Raw genomic sequence first — 14607 nt, 5'->3', positions numbered from 1 at the left:
TCGAGAGAAACTTCAAACCCTAATTCTCTAAACTATAGCCCTTGTCGTGTGGCCGGGTCCTTTTCGGAAGTCAATCGGGCTATTTAGTCTCGTATATACAGAACCCTTAAAAGTTGTCGAGACTTTGCCATTATCGGTAAAATTGAATTGATAAAGGTCGAAAACTTTGGTGGAACTAAAAATCAATGCTTATTTGAGCGCTTAGCAAGTATATTAAAGGCTATAGCTGGCTGGCTATACTCCAGAGATGCTATAAAGGCACGGCGAAATTGTCGATGGTGTGTTTCCCCATCGGGAAATTGTCAAAATGATAACATTAGCTTTGGGGGTTTATATTTTCGAGGATATATTAACGATATTCAGCTGCATCTCGCTCGCTCATTCGCCTCGCTCTCCGTATCGCTTTTAACTAATTGCAAATATGTCGATTGGATTTTGCACCGTTAATATGACTCCCGGGAATAAATAAGGCATCCAGTTGTTCCCTTCTTATATGGGCCGCGAGTCCATATTGTACGTGTCAAGTTTTCCATTGACCCGAAAGGAAAACTTTTAATTAATAAAAGTAAAGCTCGAAAAATTCTATTTTTCAGTTGAAATTTAATTTTTGATCTTAAAAGCGGTATAGAGTTGCCAGCGGCCAAAAGGAAACTGAAAAATAAGTAAATATTTTAGTTGTTGCTAGCTGGTTCAAGACATACTTTTCACTCTTTGATCTCTCTCTAAAATTATTGAGATCCATGGATGCAGATTGGGAGGGGAGAAATTTTAATTTATCAATTGATATCCTTTCTACTCGAGAAAAGTATTTAAAGTTATATTCATTATACAATATTCGAATACCGATTCGTTTAATCTTCAACCTTCAAAGAAGTTAGTATTAAGGTTCATGGTCCGAGGGGGTACACTTCGAGAAAATGATTTTAAATCATCAAAGTGTTGTTCCCCTCGGGTTATTCCATGTCGGGTATCCATTTTGTTGGTTTCTATCAAAGTTATCCAACTGAACGCGTGTCCGAATAGATTTATACCTTAAGATTGTTATTCCCCAAAGAAAAGTATAAGAAAAACACTTTACTCCCAACAACGAAACCGGGATTCCGGTGGCATCTTTATCCTTTCTTACCAGCACCTAAAGCCTTGTACTCCACTCCTATTTTCCATTACCTAAACACGCAATAACACCGTTTGGCCGCCCTAGAATAGTTCAAATAACAATTGTCCCCTTTCGCAAATGCCCAAATGGAAGGAATCGGTCCAAGTGTGGAATACGAGAAGAAAACGGCGCTTTGTCGGAATGCCCAACGAAAGGAGGACTGCAGTGGGCGGTAGAAAAGTATAACTTCTATAAGACACGAGCGCGTGTAGTGCCACAATGCGAAATGATAAGTCGACATCTGGTGCCCAAGTAACGTCAACCTCCTCGGCTCCTCCCGCCTCGCATTTCGTTTTCTTTGGGACATGAAGGTGGCACGTATTCACGTAACTTATAACGCGAGCAAAAATCCCATTCGTGCCTATTAAAGGCATTGCGTGGAAAGGTAATCTTCTAGATAGAAGACAGGTAAGTGGTAGGGATAGCCAACGTTCTTTTGACAGATATTCGCCCGGAAGTTAATCGTGACGCTCGTGGTGAGCCCCGTCGAGTCAACTCAATCGTTTTTATACCCCCCCCCACCCCTTTTTTATTTATCTCTTTATTTTTATAATCCCGAATTGGGAGTCTTTGGAAGAAGTCAGTCCGCTTCGAAACCCGAGGCGGAAAAGCAATTTGGGATCCCTAGAGACCGCCGGTCACGCCAGCTTTAACCCCTTTGTTGTTTTGATTTATTTTTGGGACCGAGTTAGCTAGAAAACGAGATGGAAGGAGAAAAATCAAAGTTGAAAACACACACAACCTTGGTCGTTTAATTAACTCGAGGTCGTCAAAGAGTTACTTACTATCCCCATATGAATGCACAGACGCGGACAGCGTTTCCTCATTCTCTACCGCGCATACGCGAACTGCGCAATGGAAGGAAAAACTGTATAAGCGTAGGGAATTTTTACTGTCTCGAGATATGGGATGGGGACCCTACAAGTTCCACCCACATCTCAAAGTATCATTGCTGCAACAAAATAATCCTGGTGTTGCTTCTACGTTTTCCTGATATTGAAACCCTCTCAGTTCTTTCGAACTCTCGCCTGACCCATGCCTACTTCGCGTTGATCTACTTTTATTTAACCCTTATACCCTTACAGGGTATATTTTTTCTCAACGTACACTGTCAGAAACTGTACGTAATTGACATACAAGAGCTAGGGTTTGCAGCTTAAATTAATTCGGTCTTTCAAACTGGAATTTCAGCGACTCTGATTAGTTTGCTCATGAACTGGCGTACTCATATGACTGTACTCAAACAAAACAGTGATGAATTCGGAACCTAAGACTTTGTTTATGGGGTCAAAAGACACCGAGCATCTAACAGAGAACAGAGTCCCCCTGGAATTCAGAAGCCAATAAAAAAGATGTCTTTTAATGAACTAACTCATTAGCAACTTCCTTCCAAAAGTTTAATTGAAAAAGAAGGGTGGGGGGGGGTGTAAAAATAAAAAGTGACCCCTGACTTGCTAGAAAACATTAATCGTAAACTTTAACAGTGACCCTAAAGTCTACACAGTTTTATTTTTTCTTTTAAATCGGGCCAAGCTTCTAAGAAACTGATGTGGCTAATTTATTCATAGTTTTTTTTCTTTTGCTTCTAGATTTGACGTGATTACTTTTTGGAGGAAATTAGTTTAATTTTTCTTCTCGCTAAAAAAACTGTTTAGGAAAAGTGTCTGGCTAAGATAAGGACTAAAAAATTCGGGACAATGGATGAAATTACTCACGATACAGGGGTCACAAAATATTAGTAATAAAGGTCACCAAAAACTTCATAACAGGACGTAATAAAGGTCACAAAAAAACATTATATGTTCCATAAGTATAACACTACCTATACCAGCTCGAGAAGTGACTCGAATTGACTACACTCGGTTAATTTTGCACTGCATCTAGGTACTATTTAGTCTGTACTAAGCCTTTGATAGCGCCTCACCAGTAGGCGTCGCTTTACCTCGAATCTATGACCTACGTCACTTCATGACAAGCTCCAGTTTGTAACCAGCGACAAACTTATGAAACATATCTTATGAACTTACGAATATACTCGTCACCATTAAAGAAATTGTTAACAATCATAATATCACGTGACTTATGGTAAACCAGTACCAAATAAATATTAATTCAATTAGTGGCATAAGGGTCACCAAAAATCCCAATAAATAACAGCGTTAACCCTCAAGCTATAGAATAAGGGCGAATATTTAATCGATTATCCCCCGCTTGGTAATGAAGATACTAATGATTCTTCAGCTTAAAAATAAGGTATCCAGGGTGAAGACGATAAATATTGACGAAGATCCATGGCATACATTCATTCAATGGGCATAAAGTTACCCAATTATTCAAATAGCGGTTATATTTCGACAGATGTTACGTATATGTACACGTCCTGCCGAGATAAAAGGAATGTTGCATGTTTTTTTTTTTATTATTTCTTTTCTTTCTCGCGTCTACTGATGATGATTCCGATATGTTAATGAGTAAAAAAAATAGCCCGCCAAAAAATAGGCTTAAAGCTAAGCCTAATATACCAACCGAATTTAACCTCGTGTCGCTAGCGGGTCACGACTTGCTCGTAACGACATCGTTTCGCTTGAATAATTATTTTCTTTCTTACACGCGTTTAATTTAGGCTTTTAGCATTGTTTCGAAATAGTGGCGCGCAAAAATTAATGAATGAATGAAGACTTTGGAGGCAGCGGAGATCGCCTTGCAGATTTTATTAGCCCGTCGCGTCTGACACCGAGCGTTACAACCATGCAACGTAAAAAGAAATTAATATAAATAAAATAAAAAAACAATGTCCCAAGGAATTTAGCGACAATGAAATCATTTGCCTTATTAAATTCTAATCGTAACTTCATTGAAGAGGAGTGTTGATAAAAAAAATTACGCCAAGTACTTTTATCAGTAAAGAATAGACTAGAATATATTTTTTATATATATAAGAATTAGGCCTAGGCCTACGTTAATAATGAATAAGATTGCGATATTTCTTTTCAAGGAACGAGCTCGCGATTCTTTTAATGAAGAATAAAAAAAAAGAAATAAATAAATGAGGCTCATTTGGTTTAATTGTTACGTCTTTGATGGGGGGGGGAGACTATTATTTTATAGCCTTATTTCGCGATAGAACGCCCCGGAATTCCTTGCCCAATAAAACTTAATAGGAGTTTTTGGCCGAAATAAGATTATAGCAGTGCTTTTGTTTTGTAATTAAAGCTATTGCCTTTCGTGAGGACAGTTAGAATGGGGATTTTTATACATTGTTTCACGACGCTTCGTTTATATCCTTGAAAATTACTAAATTAGGTCTATTTAGGTCTCCATTAAGGCCTATATTTCAGAGAAATGTGTTCAGACAAAAGGCATTCATTTTATTATAATAAATGAAATTGTTTTTAATTTAAAAGCCATAATGAGCTAGGTGGCATTACGTCACAGACTACATCATGCAGGATCGCAAGCAACAAGTAAAGGTTATATTCTGACATTGTTTCACGACGCTTCGTTTATATCCTTGAAAATTACTAAATTAGGTCTATTTAGGTCTCCATTAAGGCCTATATTTCAGAGAAATGTGTTCAGACAAAAGGCATTCATTTTATTATAATAAATGAAATTGTTTTTAATTTAAAAGCCATAATGAGCTAGGTGGCATTACGTCACAGACTACATCATGCAGGATCGCAAGCAACAAGTAAAGGTTATATTCTGACCCTCCGTGACCCCCAGTTCATGTCTATCATATATTCAAGGGATTTCCCATGCACTTTACGTTTAAATTTGCAGAATTCTGACGTTCCCAGAGGAAGTTTTGCATATTCTAACCCACTCTAAAAATTCCTACATAAAATATATTGAATTTAATCCGTCCGAGAGCTATATCGTAAATGGCCTGATAATAAACGTTATATTATTTCTCAAGCTAAAAACTCAATTTTAAAAATCGAAAACTGAAAAATATATTGATTCATTTCCTTTTTTCCTTACAACACGTCACAACCTCGTTTCCATATTAATATCTGTGAAACACATGGCGAAAGTATGAATCCCCATCACCCCCTCCCCTTCCTACAAAAATATTGTTCTTCGATAAAGGCAAGGGGACTGACTACTTGTAAAAAAAAATGCCTTAACCTACAGGCTTACATAAGGCTTAAGGCCTAGCGAATAAAAAATCGTTACACAAACAAATTTGAACCGGAGCCTGCCAGAAGATAAGGCCTTTTTATACTCCAGTTTGCCAAGAGAGGAAAGGAGAGAGGAGAGAGAAGAGAAAGAGAGAAAAATATAATGGTAGTTTATATTTCATCTCCCCTTTTTCTCATACTTGGTTCTGTAAACGCGTCTAAGCTTCTTTTCTTTAACTACCTTCGGGCTGTAAGAACTTATTTTTAACATACTATATTATTATTCTTTATGCCTATAATAAGCGCGGCCTAATACGGAGGTAGGAGCTCAATGGAAACGCGTTTCAGCCTAGTTCGTTTTCCGAATCCGCGAGAACGAGGGGGGGGGGGTGATTTATATAGATACGTTCGCACTACTAAGTGAATTTTATCCATGGATATGATGATACCAGGAGTAAACCTTATAGTACTGTAGACCTTACGGTACAAGAAAGTTAAATGCCATATTTATTGTTATAATTATAAATTGTGAGTCAGAATAAGGGTAGATTTCATAGATCTACAATTTACTTATCTGTAATGAGTGAAGTTTTTTAATTATAGTCTATGGGACTTGAATTGAACTTTATAAGTTTGGAAAATTACCTAATTTCGCGTCAAAAAGTGGTTTTTCAGCGTTTCTAAAGGTGCCTTAACCCTTAATTATTAAGTAATGACACCACCCTGCCTTTGACTGCATAACGTTCTTTGGGAAGTTAAGATGGAATGCCCCTACTCTATAATAGAGCCAATTAAGATAAATTCAAGATTTTGCAAGTTAATTTTCAATTAAATTTTACTATTTGTATTTAGTTTCCTTGTACGTACTAATACTAATTCAATTATTATTACTCTAAACATAAAAAAATTATCACGCAAACATATCGTTAAAATGTTTGAACTTTTCGCATACTCTAATGCGAACGAGACCCAAAAAGAAAGAAACTTTTTAGACTAAAAACGATAAGGTCCCGCCATCTATCAGGTTTTATCCGAAACTAAGAATGATGGGTTGGGGGGGGGGGGTTGAATTAGGAAGGTAGCCTTAGGCTTTGCTTCAAGAAAAACCATTTTTCTTCGAACCTGAACCTTACACCATCCTCTACTCTTTCTTGGTAAACTTCCAGAAATTATGTTCGCGATTAATTAAAAGAATATCTTCCCTCATTTACGTTACGGGGGGGGGGGTGAAAGGTGTTCAGCATGGATCTTATAAATATTATACGGGATAAGAAAAGCTCGCGGATTATTGAATGATGATATGTATTTTTATTACTTGTATCATAAGTGAATAATTAACTAATTAATTATTCACTTATGCTTGTATATCAACGACACTCGAGCTTCCTTCAAAGAGCTTGTAAAATAATTACTTGTTTGCCGGTCCTCTTTATAATTATAAAGTCCAAGGCAGACTCGTTTTGATTTCGCCGAAAATCGGTTTTAAATTGTACACTAATCGTAATTAAAAAGAAATCAGTACTTACCACATTGACGAAATCTTGAAATGTAATTGAAGTTGATCGACTTTCTTTGGCTTTAGCGGCTAACAAGGCTCGCTTAGTCGGGTCGATATGGGCCACAAATTCGGGGCTGTTTAAAGCGATCAGAAAATCCTCCCACGGAATTTCTCCGAATCCCTCCGAATCGAACTGTAGAAAAAGAAAGAAATAAAGTAAAAAAAAAAATATCCATTAGACATCGTACTTTCAAGAAAACTAAACCTTAAGAGGGGATTTAAAGCTTTTAATTGAAACCTGATCGACTTAAAAAGTTTTTACGACTAAAAAGATGATAAATCTGTTACTAATTGGGGCAAAATTAATCAACAGAACTTAAGCCTAAAGCTATTTTGAAGTTTTAGAGTTATTTAACAGTAGGTTTTAGTTTTGTTGCCACGCAAATATTTTTGGAGAAATAGTACAACAGTTCCTGTTTGTTGGCTTCTCCCTGCTCACAGGAGTGCAGCAGTTGGAACACTTCTACAGGCGCTTCTAACTGTTAAGGGCAGGACGCAGGAGGAACTGGTAGTCCTACAGAGGAAGAGGGATAATAAAATTAGGCCTAAAAATAAATTGTTCGGTGACGTTTAAAATAATTTAGGGATCAATTTGTGTCCGTCTCAGGGGGTAAGTTAGCGTCGCCTTAATGGTATAGATCCCCTTAATTTGGGGGTGTTAGGAACTCCACCAAGGCCAAAAGATCGAGCAAAACGGCCGAGAGCAGAGTGATCTTTAAGCTTGATCAAGATGGCAAAGTTACTTAGAGCCGGAAAGGAGTTTCGCCATCTGGGGTTCGCAATTGACCCTAATGGCAGAATCGAGACACCCCCTTCCTCCATCAAACCCCCTGCATGCGAGGAACTGGGCAACCGCCCTTAGACGCCAGCTATGCAGTGTTACCAACATTCCGGAACTGAACGGAAGTAGATAAACAGCACGAACTTTGGATAATCAATCCCCTTATCTAAGTTTTTTTTCTTTAATTTAACCATATCAATTTTTGAGCAACTACCCTCTCACTTTGGGATCTAATTCTTTGTGTCACTCAGCTTTTTTCATATTTTCGGTTTAGTCTATTTCTATCCAGGATCCAGGGAACCATTTCCTTAGCCAAGTCCCGACGAGATAATATAGGCACACTCGGGTTTAATAGTTATCCGGGCCAAAGAGAGAACCCCCCTAGAAAGTAACGGAAGAGGTGACTCCGGAGGGGGGACCCCCACTTCGGCCATAAAGCTCGGGACCTGCCAGGATTCGCGATTTAAGGTAGAAAACCCCTTGGGACTACTACTTAGCCCCTTCTCTTCGACGTTGGTTCACAATACACGATCCTTAAAGAGAAGAGAAGTGGGAAGAGGAAGAGGAAAATGGCGAAACTCGCGGGGGAGAGGGGTAAAATGAGTGTAGGATAGGAAAAGAGGCTCCTAATCATATTGGATTCTCTTCTAGCTCTACGACGATGAAATGGGAACAACAAGATGGTTCAGAAGTCAGAGAAGTAATTCTCTCCGGCTCTCCTCCTAAAACCTGGCCCGCCCTCTTACTAGCACGCATCTACCATCAACTATCAGACAACCTTTCTCGACCCCTTAGTCTCTCATTCGTGCTCCCCTGGAATAGGCCAAGTCCGTAATTGTCATTTCCGTATCCTTCGTGAAGACTTTCGGGGAGAAGGGATCAGAGAGGTTTGTTCCCATTAGCGACTTAGCAATTAAAATAGTTTTATGTGGCTTGTCCGAGTTATAGGCCAGCCTATAAATGGTGTCTACGAAATTTAGTTCGGGAGTTTTGGATGGTTGTTCAGAGTTCTGGAGGAACATGGACAGTTTTGCATAGTTCTAATGAAATTGAATTGAGATTATGAAATTTGGGTCAAAACTCGAACGAAGAATTAAGGGAACGGGATAGACGAAGATTCTTAATTATAAAGACACTGACTAAATTAAGTGAAATGGTCCGATGTCTTGGCCTCTTAGGCTCTAACATTATAATCTTAGCTTAGTGTAAGGATCCCAGTTGAAACGGTTTCCATGGCAACCGTTGCTTTAATTCCACGAATTATATGAGGTTATTAAACTTAATAGTTTTAAATTTTCCTTTAAATTAGTCCAGTGATATAATGGACGTCAGATGGAAAATGGGACTTTAATTAATTCAATTGTTTATAAAGCAATTACCGTTATTACTGTAAAGATTTTAGGCTCTAAATAGGCTTTAGGAACGGCACGAATTTTCTAGAATCCCTTTTATGGTTATAGCTTGGTTTTGAGGTCTAAACGATTTTTACCCGCGACAATAATGGCGCAAAAACAATTAAGTGACATCGTAGAAAAATCATTAGCAACATTAATTAAGAGTAAAATCGTTTATAATAATTTTCGGTAATTTTTTTTTGAGCTCGTTATAATTTTCAGCTATAGGGGTTACAGAATATTACCAAGTTGAATCAGTGACCTTTTAGAAAGGTGACAGTACACGCCCTTCAAAATTGGCCAAACTGGTCTATTTTTGTAGATTGGTAAGCCTAGGTCAACCCAAAAACCCACAGTTGTTCTATTGGCTATTTCTAGTATCCGGTTTGACGTCGCTAACCCTGAAAAGCGAACTTCAAGGGCTTGCTAAAATTCCAATTTCATGATAATTACTGCGGTTAATGACATGGTTTTTTATTAACGATTTAAGCAATGGGTTTTTTCTTCGAGAAGCTACTTCCGCTTTCGTAAAGCTCGAACGGGACCCATATTTTTAGACGAAACGGTTTCCCTGTGAAATATATAAATTTCCTTCATCTCCTCCACCCAACTCTTATATGCCCATTCCATTATTTTCTTTCCATGTAAATCCTGAATGATTTCAACGTCACCTGACTGTAAAAGTAATTGCTCCAATAGCTAGAGATTCAATACTTCGTACCATATAACCAACTATGTCGGGTAACGTTGAGTGAAGCAAAAAAGGGGTTTCACGAGAAGCGACAAGCGTAAAAAACCGGGAAATTGCATAAGGGGGAGAAGCGCCAGCTAGCCCTGGCAGGATGGACCAATTCGATGAAAATCCAATGTATCCACTATAGCATATACTTAAACGGAAACATCCCAAAGTTGGGAACAGTAACAGCCTTTCATCGAAAAGGCCCATAGATATCAGTAAAAAAAAGCAAGTTGATATAAAAAATTGCGATTTACCTTGTCGAAAAGCTGCCTCCATTTCTGCAAAGAAAGAAAAATTGGTATTATAAAAAAAATATTCTATATATATATATATTTAAATTACATAAATATATACGTATATACGCAAAACAATAACGTAGAGAATTTTCTCTCTAAAAAAAGGGTTGAAACAAACAACAAATGGGAGGGAAAAGAAGAGAAGGATATTAGGCTTAATCAATATTTTTTATTAAAGGAGTAAAACTCGATGGAACGGAGGTTAAAAATGGAATCCAAGCCTTGTCAACAATTTTCTCGAAGCCTCGAAAGACTGTCCTAATGATTATTGCTTACGATCCATTACCTCAGTTTCGCTTAAATCTCTTTTTCTATATTGTATTTCGAAATTGGAAAAATGATAAAGTAAAAGTCACTTTACTCACTTTAAGTACTGACGCCGATGCACCGAGGGACAAGTCACTCCTCGTAATGGCGTCAAAGCCCTTATCGGTATAGGCTGGAATACGAGAGAGTGACTAGCCCCTCAGTGACACTAAGCAACCAGGTTTTGTTGACTCGCAAAAAAAGGGGGTAATAATAAATAACAAGATGGAAACCAGTCTAAAACAGTTCACTTATTTTAATAGACGCGTAAGTCTTATATGTGTTCATGGTTCAGTTCAGTTGGTTTAACTTTATCTTGTCAACTAGTAAAGATTTTAGGTAATAATAATAGTCTTTGAGTAGCTTGAAGCGCCTGAATTTCGGCCACTTCTATAGTATATCTAAAACACCTTTAACCCTATTACAAAAAAAAATCCATAATTTTCCAGGCGTTTTTCCATTGTCATCTTTTCTAAACGCGAGACTGAAAAATATATTTATTTAGAAGATTGAGTTTTACGGATGACCCCTTAAATTTAATTAATAAATAAACTGATTTAGACAATGATTTCTAATTTAACTAAGGGGTCATCACTAAAACACCCATCAAATCATAACTCGAAAACAGTATCCCTTGTGGCAAAATGGAGATAGAAGTTACATTTTTGACTCAAAATTGATTTCCCAAAGAACATAATCTCCCTTAATTTATGGCAGACTTATCAGAAACACCTTGTTTAGTTTCGTAATTTGGTCATTAAGGAAAAACCATGGGGGGGGGAGGTGGAAGGCAGGTCTTGGTCGAATGTTATTTAAAATTCAGCCATTCCATTTAATAGGGAATCTCGGAAATGTAAAAGGGGCAGTCCGAATTTCCGAAAAGGGTTGAACTAGCTAGGAAGCACGCGATACTTCTCAGGCGACAGCGGAACAAATGATGATGTTGATGAGCGTTGGCGGATTTATTTTCTATTACAAACGCGGGAGAAAAAAAATACGCTATTTCGATTTAGTCAATATAGACCGAGTTTATCGATTTTAGAAACATTCCTTTCATCTAAATGTAACTCAAATCACGCTTACGTTTCTCTATACTTTGTCAACATAATCTCTGCATTTAGGGAGGAGCATAAGTTTATAAGATATGTGCATAAGCATGACACTACCTATTCTTGAGACTTAAAGCTCGAGCTAGTTCGAGAGAGAAAATTAACGACAAGCGAGAATTGCATGACTACACTCGGTGGTTAAAATTGCAGTCAATCTAGGTCCTATTTTGTCTATACTAAGCCCTTGACAGCACCAAAACGAGGTTTGAATTTCGTGCTTGGCTATTGTTGACCGGAACTGAGGTACATCGCCACTAGCACCCATGCAAAATGTTAGACGAGAGAAGAAGAAAAAAAAAATCCAATGGGAAAAAATCAATCAGAAAACTTTAGCCCGGGGACTGAATTATTCATGTCGTAATCTGTTAACTTTTCGCTTCGCCGGTAAAATTTTATTGATTACCCGTACTCCCAACCCTCTGGCTTAATATTACCTGCCAGGTATTAGTCCCCCCCTTTTCCCCTTCCATTTTATACAAAAACGTATTCGGTTCTTATATGTAATAGGGTAGATATAGTGACAAAACACGGGGAAAACGCGTGTCACGCTGTAATTTGCCAGAATAGGAGATTATATCGACTGCAGCAAGTGTGGAATCGATTGACGGAAAAAAATGTAGATTAGGTCGCTGCATAAATATTGTTATCAAAAGTATGATTGTATATCTATAAGTAGGCATATATTACGATTATGGTAAATTATATATTGTTTCTCGCCAGGGATAACATACCTTTTACGACACCTTGGGTTGGGGAAATTTAAGTCGTATAGCTTAGCGACAAAGGCCTAACAATCTTTACTTTAAAACCGAATTAAGTACTGTAGCACGCTGTAGTCACGTTATTCCATTTGAAAAAGCGTATAGAAACGTTAATATGAAGTTAAGCCTAACCGTGTGAAGACTCAATAAAACTAAATATTTTTCTTTTCACAAAGAGTAATAATTCTGCTAGCGAATAAATTGTTATTGTTTCGCAGGCCTATAAAAGAGGTTATATCTATCCTTATTGTAAGAATAGAGAGAAGGCCTGGACTTTCTGTAGTACATAATAGCATAGACCTTTTTAGCGTAAGCCTGTCGAGGGGCGATAAAGAGCTTACGTTGTAGGAAAGAACCTACACAGTGACATCGCTTTTTTTTTAATGGTTTTTGAATGTTTTTCCAACCCTTTAAGAGCTTTAGTAAATTGTTTCGAGCCCCGACACACGACACGAGATTAAAGAATAGCCAAACCCCCCCCTCCTTTTTCCTGTAAGGGTTCAGGCACGAGTTCAGGTACAGCCCTTAAGGCCCAACTGCATGCGGCTATAGCTAGGCCCAGTCTATCGCACGCACGCTCACCTTTAAAAGAAATCAAATTCTTTCATCTTATTCAACGTTACCTAATAGCGGGGATTGAGAGTCCTGCTAGGGTTCTACAAAGGGACACAGGGCCTAACTGAGGAAAAAGGGGCGGGGGTAAACTCGTTAAGTAATTACGCCGATAAGAAACGACCTCCATTTATACTTCGGGTCAGGTCAACCGGAATTTGCTTCCAAACAATACGGGCCAGCATTAATCATTTAGACAACAGGGTGCAATGGCGACCCCACTACATTATCGCATCTGTTAGATTCAGGCTGCAATCCTTAACTAAAGTTAAATTCATCTTTTCGAGAAACAAAGTTTTGAAGTTCAACCCATAAACGTAAAAGTGCTGATATAACACGAAAACGACAATGTTGCATGCATCTTTCTACGAGGTCGTCTTTGAAAAGACTAAACAGATGCAACGGTAACAGTCAGCGCGGTCACCGTGTGTGAAAATTAAAAGCCCCTTTTACCTTAATTAAAGGCGGTAAATGTTGTTATACCTAAGCCTTTGACCGACCGAGATGTTGGCCTTCCAAAAAGGTTGTAAAATGAGTATATAGGCTTCTTTCTCCATTAAAAGGGCCAAGACCCATAAATTATTCCAATCCACTCAACCTTGGCCTCTCTCTTCTCTCTTTCTCTACCTCCCTTCTTTCAATCTAGAACATTAAAGAAGATATTGTCGGCGAATTAACGGAAGATCCAGTTACGTCCCTCATATATCGTTCTCTCTCAAGTCTAAGACATGGTACAGTTCAGCCGCTAAGCCTCTCTGTTTGGTACGCTACGCGACCCTTTAGGCTCTTAGTTACAGGCTGGAACACTCCCCTTTCGAAGCTCTTAAAGATTTTTCAAAGTACCGAGGAAAGAATTACCTAATCCCTTTCTATGTAAATGAAGGAGGTGCAATTGGGGAAAAAAGAGGAAGAAATTTGCAAATAGAAGGTGAAAGAATGGACTAAGTAGCCGAAATTAAGGCATATATCCGGAATTTAAGTAGTTGTCTTTCTCTCATAATTGGATTGATTGATCTACGTCCTTTATGTATGGGTTTAGGAAACGTCTCTTGGAAACAGTTTCAACTCGATGATGTTTCAGCTTCTCTTTACGCGAGTACATTTAGTAATCTAAATAAGAGCAAAGGCTCAGGATCCTGTCACGTCACGATACGACACGTTTTGGGTATTAGTATGGCGTTAAAACTATATGGCATGCGAAATCATCATCAAACGGCTTAATTTTTCTTTCCCAACGTTATTACCGTCGTTTCGTCGTCATTTGAAAATAATTTTTTCAGCGCATGCTATGTACTATGTCCAATCGAGGTCCCGTGGGAGTCCAAAGGGTGACCGGGGAGAACTAATTATTTACAGAACCATCAGACAGTCAGGCAGACTGGGAACGACAGTTGGAAACCGTTTTTAATAAGGTAGAAAGCTCCATTGACGCCAATATTAAAAAAATACTCGTCAAATTCTCACGTGTATCTAAACGTTTGACCATCTATGTAACGCCATTACTTTGTCATATTAACAACTCGAGGAAAATGAGAAGTTAGCTCAAATTGTCGTTGTACTTCCTCATAGAGGTTGAGGAAATAAGCTTGGAAAGAGAACAGTTACATCTAGAACGCGGCCCCAAATGCGGGCTATTGAGTATGGCTTATCTGCAAAGGGTTAGAGCCTATCTAGCAGACTATACCAAAAATTCGAAAGTTAACAGCTTTTAAACTTCTATTTTTAAAAACCAAAAGGGTTTCCAAAAACTTTTAAAGAGGCAATTTTATCG

The 14607-nt window shown here is 38.1% G+C and overlaps 1 protein-coding gene across 1 annotated transcript in view; it reads right to left on the bottom strand.

Annotated features, from left to right (window-relative positions):
• Positions 1-14607, bottom strand: part of LOC149661704 (rhomboid-related protein 2-like) — a 110971-nt gene that overhangs the window by 60814 nt on the left and 35550 nt on the right. The window contains exons 3-4 of the mRNA XM_089843273.1: positions 10007-10030; positions 6807-6971 (exon numbers count right to left, since the gene is read on the bottom strand). Coding sequence (XP_089699399.1) covers positions 6807-6971; positions 10007-10030 — 189 coding nt within the window. The remainder of the gene's footprint in view (positions 1-6806; positions 6972-10006; positions 10031-14607) is intronic.

This window comes from Phalangium opilio, unplaced genomic scaffold (assembly GCF_054372755.1).
Source record: "Phalangium opilio isolate 3A_F unplaced genomic scaffold, DU_Popi_V2 ptg000070l_1, whole genome shotgun sequence".
Taxonomy (NCBI): domain Eukaryota; kingdom Metazoa; phylum Arthropoda; class Arachnida; order Opiliones; family Phalangiidae; genus Phalangium; species Phalangium opilio.
Note: the sequence above shows the minus strand (reverse complement) of the source record. Positions and strands in the feature narration are given on the sequence as shown.